Source organism: Sinocyclocheilus rhinocerous, unplaced genomic scaffold (genome assembly GCF_001515625.1).
Source record: "Sinocyclocheilus rhinocerous isolate Xijiao unplaced genomic scaffold, SAMN03320098_v1.1 scaffold677, whole genome shotgun sequence".
NCBI classification, from domain to species: Eukaryota; Metazoa; Chordata; class Actinopteri; order Cypriniformes; family Cyprinidae; genus Sinocyclocheilus; species Sinocyclocheilus rhinocerous.
The window spans coordinates 2,538,522-2,551,277 of record NW_015633185.1 but is presented as its reverse complement, the minus strand read 5'-3'; the positions used below and the strand labels follow the sequence as shown (position 1 = coordinate 2,551,277).

The window sequence follows — 12,756 nt, the reverse complement described above, 5'->3', positions numbered from 1 at the left end:
ATATGATAAAGTATCACTCAAGATATTACTAGGGAATAGACAAATGCAATCAAGAATTAAAGAAGAAGTGTTCAATTATCTAAAAAAGACAGGAAATATGGAAAGAATATAAATTGTAATAGTGGTATTTTTTGTTTTACCCTTTTTTTTTTTTAACTATAAATAAATAAATTTAAAAAAAATTCAATATACATATCCTTCTCTCTACCAAATCTGTTCACTCCACACTCCAGATCAGTAGGTGGCGGTAATGAAGTTGGTTTGCCAAAACACATCAGAAGAAGAAGAAGAAGAAACATAACTCACGATACATTTACGACACTGTCGGCAGCGGTAACCATAATAACAGGTAGAGAACGCTTTCCGACAGAAAATGGCGACTTACATATGAGGACGTGAAGTAAGAAGTACTCGGCAATGACATTTTAGTTATTACTTATGTTCTAATATTAGGCTACGTTTCTTTCTTATTTTGGATTTAATGTTTGTACCGTCTCGGGAGGAGACATTATAGAAAGGCGATGAGTGGATCTGTGATTCAAGAGAAGGTTGCTAAACTCTTAAGCAGACAGAATGGAAAACCCGTACTGAGACCCATCAAACCTCTGGCGCTGAAGAATGAAGTCGCCAGCCGCAAACTGAAGAAAGGAGGTTAGGACCTTTTTTTTTCCCATTGAACATGTATGTGAATGTATGTGCACAAGAGCTGGCGCTCTCTCTGGCAGCGGCACGTATTTAATCATTTATAATTGATATATAATTATTCATGAAATTTTCGTGCGCTCGAAATACTTTTTTCTTTGCGAAACGAACGTTTTCTTCACAAAACTCAGATCGCGTGCGTGCAAAATGCACTTTTGTGCGCTCAAAATATGATCTTTCGCGCGCAGAATTGTGGCAGAGATCTAAGCCTATGCTTCTCAAACGGAAGGCTGCATCCTAAAATGCAGATGATCTCAGTACCGACTCCTTTTCTTTCAGTTTATTTTCGTGAATTTAAATGTGTGCAGCCTTCCGTTTGAGAGGCACCCATAGATAAGCTTTGTTGAACTGAAAAGGGCTCTGAATGAGGAGTCGATTCCCCTTGTCGACTCTCGATTCCCAACGATTCGGAATCGATTCCCAGCCCTAGTTCGTGGCAGCTTACCACTAGTCGTTTCTGACAGCTGCCACGGTCTTTCTCGCCGTTTTTACTGTTTGCTCGGTAAAAAGCAGAGTTTACACGTCACGTTTTGGTAACGGTACGGTTCGCTTGGAACCCCAAACGAGGTGGTACTAAAAAAAAAGTACCAGGTACTGTACCCAGTGGAAAACCCCCCAAAAGTGAACCGTACCATGTAGTGAGCACTGAGGGCGGCCATCAAGGGAGCAAGCTAGTGAAACGTTGCACGCGCAAAAGAGAAGGTCTGCACACATCCAAAAACTTATTTTAAATGCAAAATTTTGTTACTGTTTGCTCGTTAAAACTACACTGTTCTCAGTGGCGTGCGGTGGAGTTTTTTAAAAATGATGATGCAAAGTTCCCACAATTGTATTATTATTATACATTTTTATGTATCAGCTGCATATATCCTAAATTAAAAAAATAAAAGACTCTGTCTTCCTTTTTATTTATTCCTTCCCTTTCTAGCTTGTACGTATTTGAACAATGCCTAAAACTTGGTATTACAAGCACTTCCTGTGTCTGTTTGCCTCTTTAAGAAGAATCGCTTTATGTATTCCCCAATTGTAAGTCGTTTGGATAAAAGCGTCTGCAAAATGACTAAATGTAAATCTAAATGTAGCTGCCAGAGAGTCCAGGAGTCACCGGCAGCTGCCACGGTCTTTCTCGCCGTTTTTGCTGTCTGCTCGAGTTCGGTAAAGTTAGCAAGATATTCACAGATTCGACTTTTCCGGATCAATAAATCACGAGCAAAACGTTTTAAATTGTTCGGTGTCTGTTAGTTTCTTGGCTTCTTCTTCTGGCCTGCTTTAGATCGAAACTGTTAACATTACAGAATTTACATTAAGTTTTGTTTATTCGCCTACATTGCCTATTGATCCTTTTTCGAAGTGTTGAATGTATGTGATACTTTTATGCATATTTGTGAAATATTACGTATAATATTTCTAAATGGAGTGTAAAGGTTATCTGTTTAGCCTTTAAAAGCCTGAAAATATTAATACGGAACAGTTTATTGAACCAATAAATTAAAAAAAAATTCGTGTCGTATTTGATACATCAGACTTTTATGGCCCAAGAAGTAGTATGTTATAGTGAGATTATATAGCACACATTCGCGAAGGGGAAAACACTTGTTTTATACAAAGGCCCAAACTGAGCAAGTACATATCTGCTGTAGATATTATTGTTTATATGGCCAAAATAAATAAATAAAATAAACTTGTAATGAAAATCAATTAGACGGATTATGATCAAAGCTCGGTTGTTTTAATTGTGGGGGAAAATACAGTATATAATATATAATGCAATGCAATACAATGATGCTGGAGCGATGTACAAATACACCTTCAGTCCGGTAAATGTTCATCTTGAAATATTAATAACAAAATAAAAGTTATAATTACATGTAGTTTATATAAGTTGTTAAAGATTTTACAGCAAAATGATGTGTACCACCACCTGAAATTGGATATTTTTAGAATTAGTAAAAGGCCTTGCTAAAATCAGGCATGTAGTAGATTGTGTAGAACAGGTTTTCCAGCAAAGTTTTGATCATGTTAATTTAGAAGCCTTAGAAATTCATATATCAAATATGATATGCAAGGCTTTATATGGTTGGTTAAACATTGTGCTTGCTAGAAAACAATCTCAGATTTATATCTAACTACAGTTTTAACATCAACTAAAGTCAGCTGTAGTTCAATTAAAAAAATATTTTTTTAAGCATGAAGATACATTTAGCACTTATACATTCATTAAAAGTACCTTAGTGTCACTCAGTCTCCATTTTGAAAAGTAACTGATTGGCTAAAGTAAAATGATGAGCATGCACTAAAATTATTTTTGCTTCTCTAGATGGGACAGGAAATACAAATGATGCTGGTTTGCTTTTTAAGGCAACTTCGAAGGGCTGTTGTAATGCATTATTTTTGCTGAACTCTTACATGGTGATACACACACTCTTTGTTACAGAGGCCACCTGTGTAACGGAAATGTCATTGCTGATGGCTTGCTGGAAACAGAATGACTTCAACAACACAGTCTGTTCTAAAGAAGTCTCAGTCTTCTACACATGTGTTGAAAAGGTAACTCCCAGTCCTCAGGAAATCCTCTGTAAAACAGCCTACTGATAGCGGACAGTAGTTTAACATCCTTAAAGGGATAGTTCACCCAAAAATGAAAATTCTGTCATTAATTACTCACCCTCATGTCATTCCAAACCCGTAAGGCCTTCGTTCGTTCATCTTCAGAACACAAATTAAGTGAGGGTAAGCATAAACAGCAAAGCAGCTGACACGTTCAAGGCCCAGAACGGTAGTAAGGACTTCAATAAAATGCCCATGTGACATCAGTGGTTCAACCGTAATGTTATGAAGCTACGGGAATACATTTGTGCACAAAAAATAACAAAAATAACGACTTTAGTCATGGTACTCTCGTGAACGGCAGCGGAGACTGACGCGGAAGAGTGAAGTCGTGATTTTTTCTTTGCGCACAAAGTATTCTCGTAGCTTCATAACATTACGGTTGAACCACTGACTATGGACTATTTTATTGAAGTCCTTACTACCTTTCTGGGCCTTGAACGTAATAGGTCTGTTGCTGTCTATGCAGGGTCAGAAAGCTCTCGGATTTCATCAAAAATATATTTGTTCTATATTTGTGTTCTGAAGATGAACGAAGGTCTTATGGGTTTGGAACGACATGAAGGTGAGTAATTAAATGACAGAATTTTAATTTTTGGTGAACTATCCCTTTAATTAACATGGTTTTGATGAATACATGGGAATGGGTAATTAGGATGTACAACCAGATAGATTTTCTCTGCCAGGTTATGGCGAACACACTTCCCACTTTGCAATGCAGTTTCCTGTTTATGGCATCCTCACGCATCTAGTGTGATCAAGTTTCTGTTAGTGTCTCCTCTACAGCTTGAAAGCTGGTTGGAATGACTTCTCTTAAAGCCTTTGAATCTTAAATGCAATAGTTATTTTTATTTAACATTGTTTCCTAATTTCACTTCTTACAGGCGCAGAACAAGGCCAAAGGAAAGCAGGGAACCCAGGGTCGACTTTTGCCTAAAGAAGCCAACACCTTATTAAAACGATTTCCCAACCTGAGCAGTGAGATCTAGGACCAGTAACACAGATTAGTCAAAGAATGGACACTTTTATTGTCTGAGCTGTATAGATGAGCACTTTAGTCTGAGTGTATCTGACTGGGCCGAGCAGTTGATGAGAACGGGGTGTGGAAAGGTTTTCTAAAAAAAGAAAAGAAAAAAAAACCTGCAATGAAGTTTGCCAAAAACACATCAGCGGATGCTCACAAAAGCAAATGAACTGCATTCGCAAGGTTTTGAAGGCACTTTTGGTTATTACTACATTACTGCACTCCTGTAGGTCATCTCATCAAAACAGTACAAAGGAACAAACACTGGTCCCTTCACACACTTAAAGGGATAGTTCACCCAAAAATGAAAATCTGTCACCCTTTCCTCATCTTCATGTCTTCTTTTGTGTTCAGCAGATGAAAGAAAGTCATACAGATTTGTAATGACGTGAGGGTGAGTAAATGATGATAGACTTTTCATTTTTGGGTGAAGTGTCCCATTTAATAATTTTGTAATTTGTGTTATTGATGTTTGACTATACCAATGTTACTTCTTGGATAATCTGAATGTTATCGTATTACTTTTCTAAATCTCCCCTGCATAACTGAGCTGTGACTTGTAAAACCCAGCAGTTTATTTTAATTTTTTTTCCTGTTTCATGCTGTGTCCACAATATAATTAGTCTCAGCCATTTTCAATTATCAGAAAATGGAGATCAAGGGAGAAGTACTCGGTGCCGGATCACGTTACATGCCAGGATAAATTGTATTGAATTTGACCATGAGGGCTCTGGAATAAAGATAGAAATAACTCATTATTAAACAAATTAACTTACAAATAATTCACTTTCTGTTCCGATGTTATTTATGTTTTGTTTGATTTGAAACATTGATAAACTTTGTGACTATGAATTAGTTTAGTTCTCTTAATGCAATTTAACCATAGCCATCCTGTGATAACACTGTCCACCATTTCCTTAGGCTGATTATCTACAATTGTCTGCAACGTAATGTGTTTAGACCCCAAAGGAAATGCCGTCTGCTGTAAGTCTAAACCAGGGCTGTCCAAACTCGGTCCTGGAGGGCCGGTGTCCTGCATAGTTTAGCTCCAACGCTAATTAAAAACACCTGAACCAGCTAATCAAGCTCTTACTAGGCATACTAGAAACTTCCAGTCAGGTGTGTTGAGGCAAGTTGGAGCTAAACTCTGCAGGACACCGGCCCTCCAGGACCGAGTTTGGACAGCCCTGGTCTAAACTTTGCTCAATCACGACATTGCAAATTTGCACAGTTGTCAACAGCACAAACTTCAAAAATAAATGAAGTAACAATGAACAGCTAAAAATACTTTAGGAAAAGACAGCTACAGCTGTGCAAAAAGGTGCTACCATGTCAATGCTTCTCAGATTTAATTTAAAATACGTTATGGTGGCAGTGATGACCTTTGACCTCAACCTGTTATGTTTACTAGGCATTTGATGTTATATACAGTAAACCATTCCAGTCTTCAGTTCCTTGAGCATGTATATAAATAAACCAGATTAACACCCCAGAACAGAGTGTGGGTGAATGCCAAACAATGCAGCCACTCCTCTGAGCATCAGATAAGAGATACAACTATTATCACTTGTTTTTATAGCTCCTTGATGCCTGATAAAACATGGTTGTTTTAATCAAATCTACAATTTCTTACATTGCATGTATGACGTAATCTGTGAATGATGTAGAGGCCAAATCCATCTCTTAGCAAGATTAGAAAACATGTTATTTCTCTTTATGTGTGTAGACCAACTCAATTTTGGACACAAATAAACTGATCCTACAGATGAATTAATTTAAGTATAGGTGAATTATGTTTATCATATGAATAACGTGTGTAGTTGTGCTCAGGTTAAAAGGAGACTTTGATCTTTTACTAAATTATGAGTATGTGATTCAGGTACAGGTGCATCTCAATAAATTAGAAAGCCAAAATCATCACAACTAAAAGAACCAAAGACTTAAACTACTTCAGTCTGTGTGCATTGAATTTATTTAATACACGAGTTTCACAATTTGAGTTGAATTACTGAAATAAATGAACTTTTCCACGACATTCTAATTTATTGAGATGCACCTGTATTGTTAACTTCTATTGAAGCTATGAATGGTGAACAATGTGGAATGAGGTTTATTCAAGTGTCTGTGTACACAGGTGAACAATGGAAGACAAGGTGAGCTTAACCACCTGTATACTGAGCCTCTTTTTCATATGATATTCATAAAACCCAAGACATTTAAAAGATTGTCCAAGTGGTTAATAATATCCACCTTATCAACACATGCCATTTGTCCTATGTTAGGGAGTTTTCAGGAGTTATGGAAAATAATTCCTTGTCTGTCTGTTTCATATTTGCTATGTGACCACAAAAGGTCTGTTTTTTCTATTTTTAAGCTTTAGGCACATTTTTGGGGGGTGCTGTACAAGGGTCTGTTGAGTTATTAAAAAATCTATTCAAAAAAGCATTTCATGCAGATAATAACTTGATTTTTTTTATATGATGGATATGTTTTAATTCAAATAGGTCCTGTATGATACACTCTCATGACAATTCATAACTATTTTGCGTTTTGACAAATTGGTGGTTAAATCATATGCATTCATACAATATCTCTTGTACATTTTTGTATGGTCTGCTTATGCCCTACTGACGGATGGGTTTGGGGGTGTAACTTAATGCTTACCTTTTCCCTAAAAATTGTATGTTTCTGTACAAATCGCATTGTACGAATTCACCTTCTCATAAATTAGTTATACGTTTTTTTACCGTTTTTTTCTCATTAAAATCTTATTAAAAGGCTGCAATTCTTGGAAGGGAAAAAGCCTACAAGTAGTTTGACAGTCTTTGAAAGTTGTGATGAAACTGAAGTAGTGACAGATCTTTCCTATCTTACCTTACATCCAAGTGTAAGAGATTTTCAGAAAAAAAAAAAACTAGGGCGAGGGTGTGGTTCTATTCATAAGTTGTTAATTGGATTTTGGGCTTTCCACTCAAAAGTGGAGGCAGATGATCATGACCTGGTGGGGTTTAAGTGGAGTAAATGACTGGAGAAGTCCTGCATATGCCACCAGAGAGATGTGTCGTTTCCACAGGAAGATCCAGTTATGATATTTTGATGGTCAAAAAAAAACATGATGAATTACAATGAACAGATGAATAGCTCACAATAAGATCTATAACATGCATTTTGAAGGGTGAATTTTCGTTCTTTTTCAATTTTAGTGCTATTCTAATATGTTTTAACTTTATGTTTGTCATAGGTGATTACTATTAAGAATGATGCCAATTATAAACTTTGGGCAAAGTTGTTTGGCCCAATGCTTCAATGCTATTTATTAATTAAATTGGCAGTAACGCAGTTTTCTTTTCTTTACTGTATTTATTTATTTAACCTTTGTCCGCAGAATAAACATTTTGTTGACTTTTTATAAACTAGTAAAAAAAACTCAATAGTTACTAGTGAAATTGCAGAAGATAGTCACTATTGGATTTCCAATTAAAACTAAGGATTAGTAACAAAAGCAGATGCTAGTTCGCTTAAAGGAATAATTGTTAAAACGGCTTGCCATAAGGGGCCAACCACTCCGCACTGTGATCCATAAATGTTTATGTCCTATAATCATCTGTAACGTGTACTGTGTTGAAGGCTGCTGGAGCGGCGTCTCTTCTTTCAGTGTCACCTCATATACTGAACGCAAAGCTCAGTCAGAGTGTCAGTCGTGTCGGTGGACTTTTGAAGTTTACATGATGTTGTTTTGTTCTGTCTCATCATTTTCGAGGTTTCTTCTTTCGTACATAAATTTGTAAACAATTTGAGGCAGGAAAAGGCGTCCCACTTTCCCTGTGTGCCCGCGGACAGCGATGATGGGACAGTTGTGCTGGGTGTATAGTCAATGACAGGATGGATATCGGCGGGATCCTCTCTATTGCTGCTGTCCTTCTTTTCTCTGTCACTGTCTACGGCGAGGTATGTAAACGCAGTTTTATTTTTTTTGCTTTATTGACCTATGCATACCTAGTCAGCTGAGTTAACAAAAAGGCAAACTGGCTGTGATTTGTCCTGAAAAAAATTACGAAGAACTCCTGACTGACGTGGGGGTTTTAGAGGAGTTAAGACAGCGGGGGAAAAAAGCTAATGTGATGACAGTGGTTTCCCCCCACTGTACTGGGCTATAAAATGGCATTGTACATTTTTCTTCTTCTAAATAAGTAGTTCGAATGGAAGGCGACACGGGAATGAATTATGATCGTGCATGTTATGACGCTTTGACGCCTTCACTTACTCTGTGTGACATTAACGCCTTGAAAGTGTGGTTATTTTTTACAATTGGCATTATCTTGTGCAGTCTTTGTTAATTTTTGTGGCCGAGGTGTACTTTGCCCCGAATCAATTTCAGCTCTATAACTGATCTAAATAATTACGAGACAATGAGAACTGTACATATTTACGTCCCTTATGAATCTGTTTCCATAATATCTTGAGTTATTTATGTGTTTTTATTTATTCCCTTTTTGATAAAATAAAATAAAAACTTAAACTGGCTTAAGTTGCTGTGCTGGTTTTAGCTGGTTTAAAATGAGCTTGAGCTGTTCTGTAGCAGCATGAAAAGCTGAAAATTGGGCAACAGACCAGGCTGGTTTAAGATGTTTCAGCAGGCATATATTAATAAAATAAACAAAAGATTAATGAAAATAATAAAACACAACATAATAATCCCTAACTACCTTCACTTGGGAAAATATACCTACTTAAGCATTACGTATCATGTGCCGGATAAGTTCACCAAAAAAAAAAAAAGCTTAAAAATTCTGTCTTTTAGTCATTTTGGGTTTTGGTATTAGAGTAAGGCTTTGTAATATTGTCAAGAATATCTAAAATAAAAAAATTAAAACATGTTTTCAGTTTTATGTAGTGTTTTTTTTTTTCTTGAAGGTCTTTAAATCTGTTGTACAAAAAAACAAGGATCACAGGGGGGTGTCATTTCCTAGGACAAAGACAGTTAACGTGTGCATGATTTTAGTTTTGTGTGTGTGTGTGTGTGTGTGTGTGTCTACTTAATTCTGAGTCTCTTGTAATGTATCTCATTTGTATTTAATCCCTGTTGAAGGGAACGAGCTTCACACTTTACTCTCATCCTGACTACAGTACAAGCGAACGATGGGACGAGACGCTTGCAGTGTGGTCAGGATGAGAGAAAAGCGTGATGCTTGTTCCCTTCATCACACCCAGCTCACACAGTAGCAGTCACGTAATGGCTTGATGGTCATGAAAGTGTTCTTTGATCTCCGTTAAAGCAAAGCTGCTCTACACTATTAACTTGTGTCTTTATGTGACATTTCCTCGTCGTAAAGCAGCAGATACCTTTGATAACCACCTCCAGAGAGAAAACCTCTGACTAAGGCTGCAGCTGGTTACTGGGATTAAAACAAAACAAATGGTATAAACTAAAAATAAGGGTTGTATCCTATTAAACCATGACATTTTTATGTCATAATTCATGCCTAGATAATATTAGTATTTATTTTATTTATTTGTCATACCTTTACAAAAACTGCCATGGTACAGTGATAGTATCAGATTGTAATAACATGGTACTTTCATATGTATCATACAACATTTACATTTAAGCTTGTTTTTACTATTTCTTAAAGGTTAAATAAAGGTGCAAGCTTGAATCCTTTTTTTCATCAGAATTGGCAATATACCGGCATTTCTTTGTGTGTGACCATTTTCTTGGGAAATTAAATTATGCCACCTAATTCAGACACATACTCATTACTGGTAGCAGCTGAAATATCACAGTATTTTGTTCTTGTAAAGAGCATCTCTTTCAATGCCAAAAAACACATTCCTGCTTGGCACTATATCTAATACAGCATTAACCGATGCAAACCACTCGGTTTACAAAAACTGCCATGGTACAGTGATAGTATCAGATTGTAATAACATGGTACTTTCATATGTATCATACAACATTTACATTTAAGCATTTAGCAGACAACTTTATCCAAAGCGCCATACAATAGAGGAGCATAAGCAATTTGTTACAGAGCCAACAATATTCAATGCCATGTTCATTAGAATGCTAAATTAGGAAACAAGCTAGAGTAGAGAAAGTTCAGAGAGAACTTCTTGAATGTTGTGACGGTGTCAGCAGCTCATTCCACCAGAGAGGAACAGAGAGGGTGAAGGTTTTGGAAGGTGACTTCCTGCCTCACTGTGAAGGAACAACAAGGCACCACTCGATCAGTGGCTGTAGGCGAGAGGGAACAAAATACCAATACCAAATCTTACCCATTCATTTACCATGGCATTTAAATGGTTCTTCAAGGTATTTCAAAGAATACCATGGTACATGGCCAAAAACCACATGTCTGTCACCTAATTCAGACACATACTCATTACTGGTAACGGCTGAAATGTCACAGTATTTTTTTCTTGTAAAGAGCATCTCTTTCAATGCCAAAAAACACATTCCTGCTTGGCACTATATCTAATACAGCATTAACCGATGCAAACCACTCGGCAGTCAAGAGATACTTTCGTTGATGGTTCCCTACGGCAGAGTTAAAGAAATACTCAACCGCAACAATTTCTCCTCAGACAAGATTGCTATTAAGCGAAACCCAATATTCAATGTGCTCGTAATATGAGTGAAGCACAAACACTTACTGATGACAGTGAATGGATGTGAAACAACTCTGGCATTGATGGGCTTTGAGGAGTAGCTTTGAGATTGAACGCCCCACTGTTTTTGCTTATTGCACGTGTCATAGTCATATTCTGTGAACTTTGATGCTTTCCTTGTCTTCCAAGCCTGGACAGGTTTGTGCGCTGACATCCTTAGGGCAGGATGCTGAAATATACTCAACCTTCCCACAGAACCGTCAACCTATTCCCAGTTCATGCTGGGGCAGTGTGAGATTCCTCTATGATTGCCTCATCTGTAGACTTATTTTACTCAGACCAGCAGTCTGTGCTGTTAAACCTCTTATATTTAGTCTCTTGTGGTTCCAACAGGAGTTTTGTTGGTGGTCTTTATCGTGATCTATAACTGTAACACCATGGAAAATATGACTGGAACTCTACCCTAATGCTATTTCAGCAAATTGCTGTACTGTATGTCCAGACCGACATACAGCGTGGAACCTGAGCTCCCACGAGACAAGACATGAGTGTGTGCAAGAAAAGATTTAGGACTGTTGAACTATTAACCTGCCAATGTACAAGAATGGAAACTATTTATAATGCCTAAACATATTTTTAAATCGGTCATTATCAAATCTTATGGCGTACAAAAGACCAATCATGCTAAAGCCATTAAAAGAAACATCAAAGATCAAATCTCTTCTCCACAGATCTTAGTTTTTGCTCTATTTTATTTTCTCATCGACTACGCGCTGCACATACTTATGATAATAATGAAAGGATTATGAGCTGATTTTTGTAAAGTTTCACTTTCACATTTTTAGAAATTAACAATATACCAGTACCAGTTATTGCCTCATTTCTTTTTTATTTATTGGACATATATCCTATATAATATATATTTTATATGTTCTTTTAATATTTAATTATTTTTAGTTGTGCTTATTTTGCTCATTCTCATTTTTTTAAAAATTGATTTTACATTTAGATGACCTTTGCTGTCATCTAACACTTAATCTTTAAAAAAAACATGAATAATTAGCTTTCATTATATTTTATTTTAGTTGTATTATATTATATTGTAGTTGTATTATATTATACTTCAGTTGTATTGTATTATATTATATTATATTATATTATAATGAAAATAATTATCATTAATTATTAGATTTTTAACAGGTTTTTTGTTTGATAGATTTTTTGTTAGATACCCATGGCATCGTCTTCTGCCTGATTTAAATCAAGACAATCATAATGGATGATTAAATACAGTGTGTGACACCTTTAAATACGGCTCACATTGGAAAACCAATACTGTTCTCTGATGATAAACATGCTGTTTAATAAGATAGAGAATGATACTGTGTCAGGTTTCTTTCAGTTTTGTTTTTTTTTTACATTGTTTACAGTTATATTTGGAATAATGTAGACAGAAGAGGAGAGTGTAACAGAGTTTCAGTAATACTTCAGCTCTAATATGCTTATCTTGTCCATCAGTCTTTAAGTGCACTCGTCTCAGCTTAATAAGTCTGTGCTAAAGCAATCTACACAAGGAAAGACAGGGTTAGGCTTCGTGTCCGCTGGGTGTAGATTTGTGTACACATGCAGGTGTAAATACATTTCTGCCATTACCTCTGCAAACATTTTGGCCCATAATGCTCAGGGTATGAGATGGTCTTAACTTTTTCTCCCTGAGGGTTTATCCCCTGCTTGTAAAGAGAGACTAGGGCGCATTGGCCTCTATCTGGTCCTGCACATCACTATCTGATAGCAAACCCATAAATTCTCAGGAG

The 12,756-nt window shown here is 36.5% G+C and overlaps 2 protein-coding genes across 3 annotated transcripts in view; both read left to right on the top strand.

Moving 5' to 3' along the window:
- Window positions 1–318: 318 nt before the first annotated feature.
- On the top strand, window positions 319–4,424 carry LOC107743624 (coiled-coil-helix-coiled-coil-helix domain-containing protein 1-like). 2 transcript variants are annotated; one of them, XM_016556956.1, is made up of 4 exons: window positions 319–400; window positions 495–651; window positions 3,137–3,249; window positions 4,194–4,424. In XM_016556956.1, exons 2-4 carry the CDS (start codon window positions 522–524, stop codon window positions 4,296–4,298), a joined length of 348 nt encoding a protein of 115 aa, XP_016412442.1. In that variant the 5' UTR covers window positions 319–400; window positions 495–521; the 3' UTR covers window positions 4,299–4,424. The 2 variants fall into 2 exon arrangements, with proteins under 2 accessions (XP_016412442.1, XP_016412441.1); XM_016556955.1 differs by having other exon boundaries at window positions 326–651.
- An 859-nt stretch (window positions 4,425–5,283) lies between these two features.
- The window catches only part of LOC107743602 (neurotrypsin-like), a 31,693-nt gene continuing 24,220 nt past the window's right edge, over window positions 5,284–12,756 (top strand). The window contains exon 1 of the mRNA XM_016556932.1: window positions 5,284–5,317. Coding sequence (XP_016412418.1) covers window positions 5,284–5,317 — 34 coding nt within the window. The remainder of the gene's footprint in view (window positions 5,318–12,756) is intronic.

What these genes read in the sequence shown, in the direction of transcription:
- LOC107743624 (XM_016556956.1), top strand. Translation starts at nt 522, where the DNA reads ATGAGTGGATCTGTGATTCAAGAGAAGGTTGCTAAACTCTTAAGCAGA. An exon ending in CCGCAAACTGAAGAAAGGAG is followed by an intron (nt 652 to 3,136) that starts GTTAGGACCTTT and finishes TCTTTGTTACAG; the next exon opens with AGGCCACCTGTGTAACGGAA. An exon ending in TCTACACATGTGTTGAAAAG is followed by an intron (nt 3,250 to 4,193) that starts GTAACTCCCAGT and finishes CACTTCTTACAG; the next exon opens with GCGCAGAACAAGGCCAAAGG.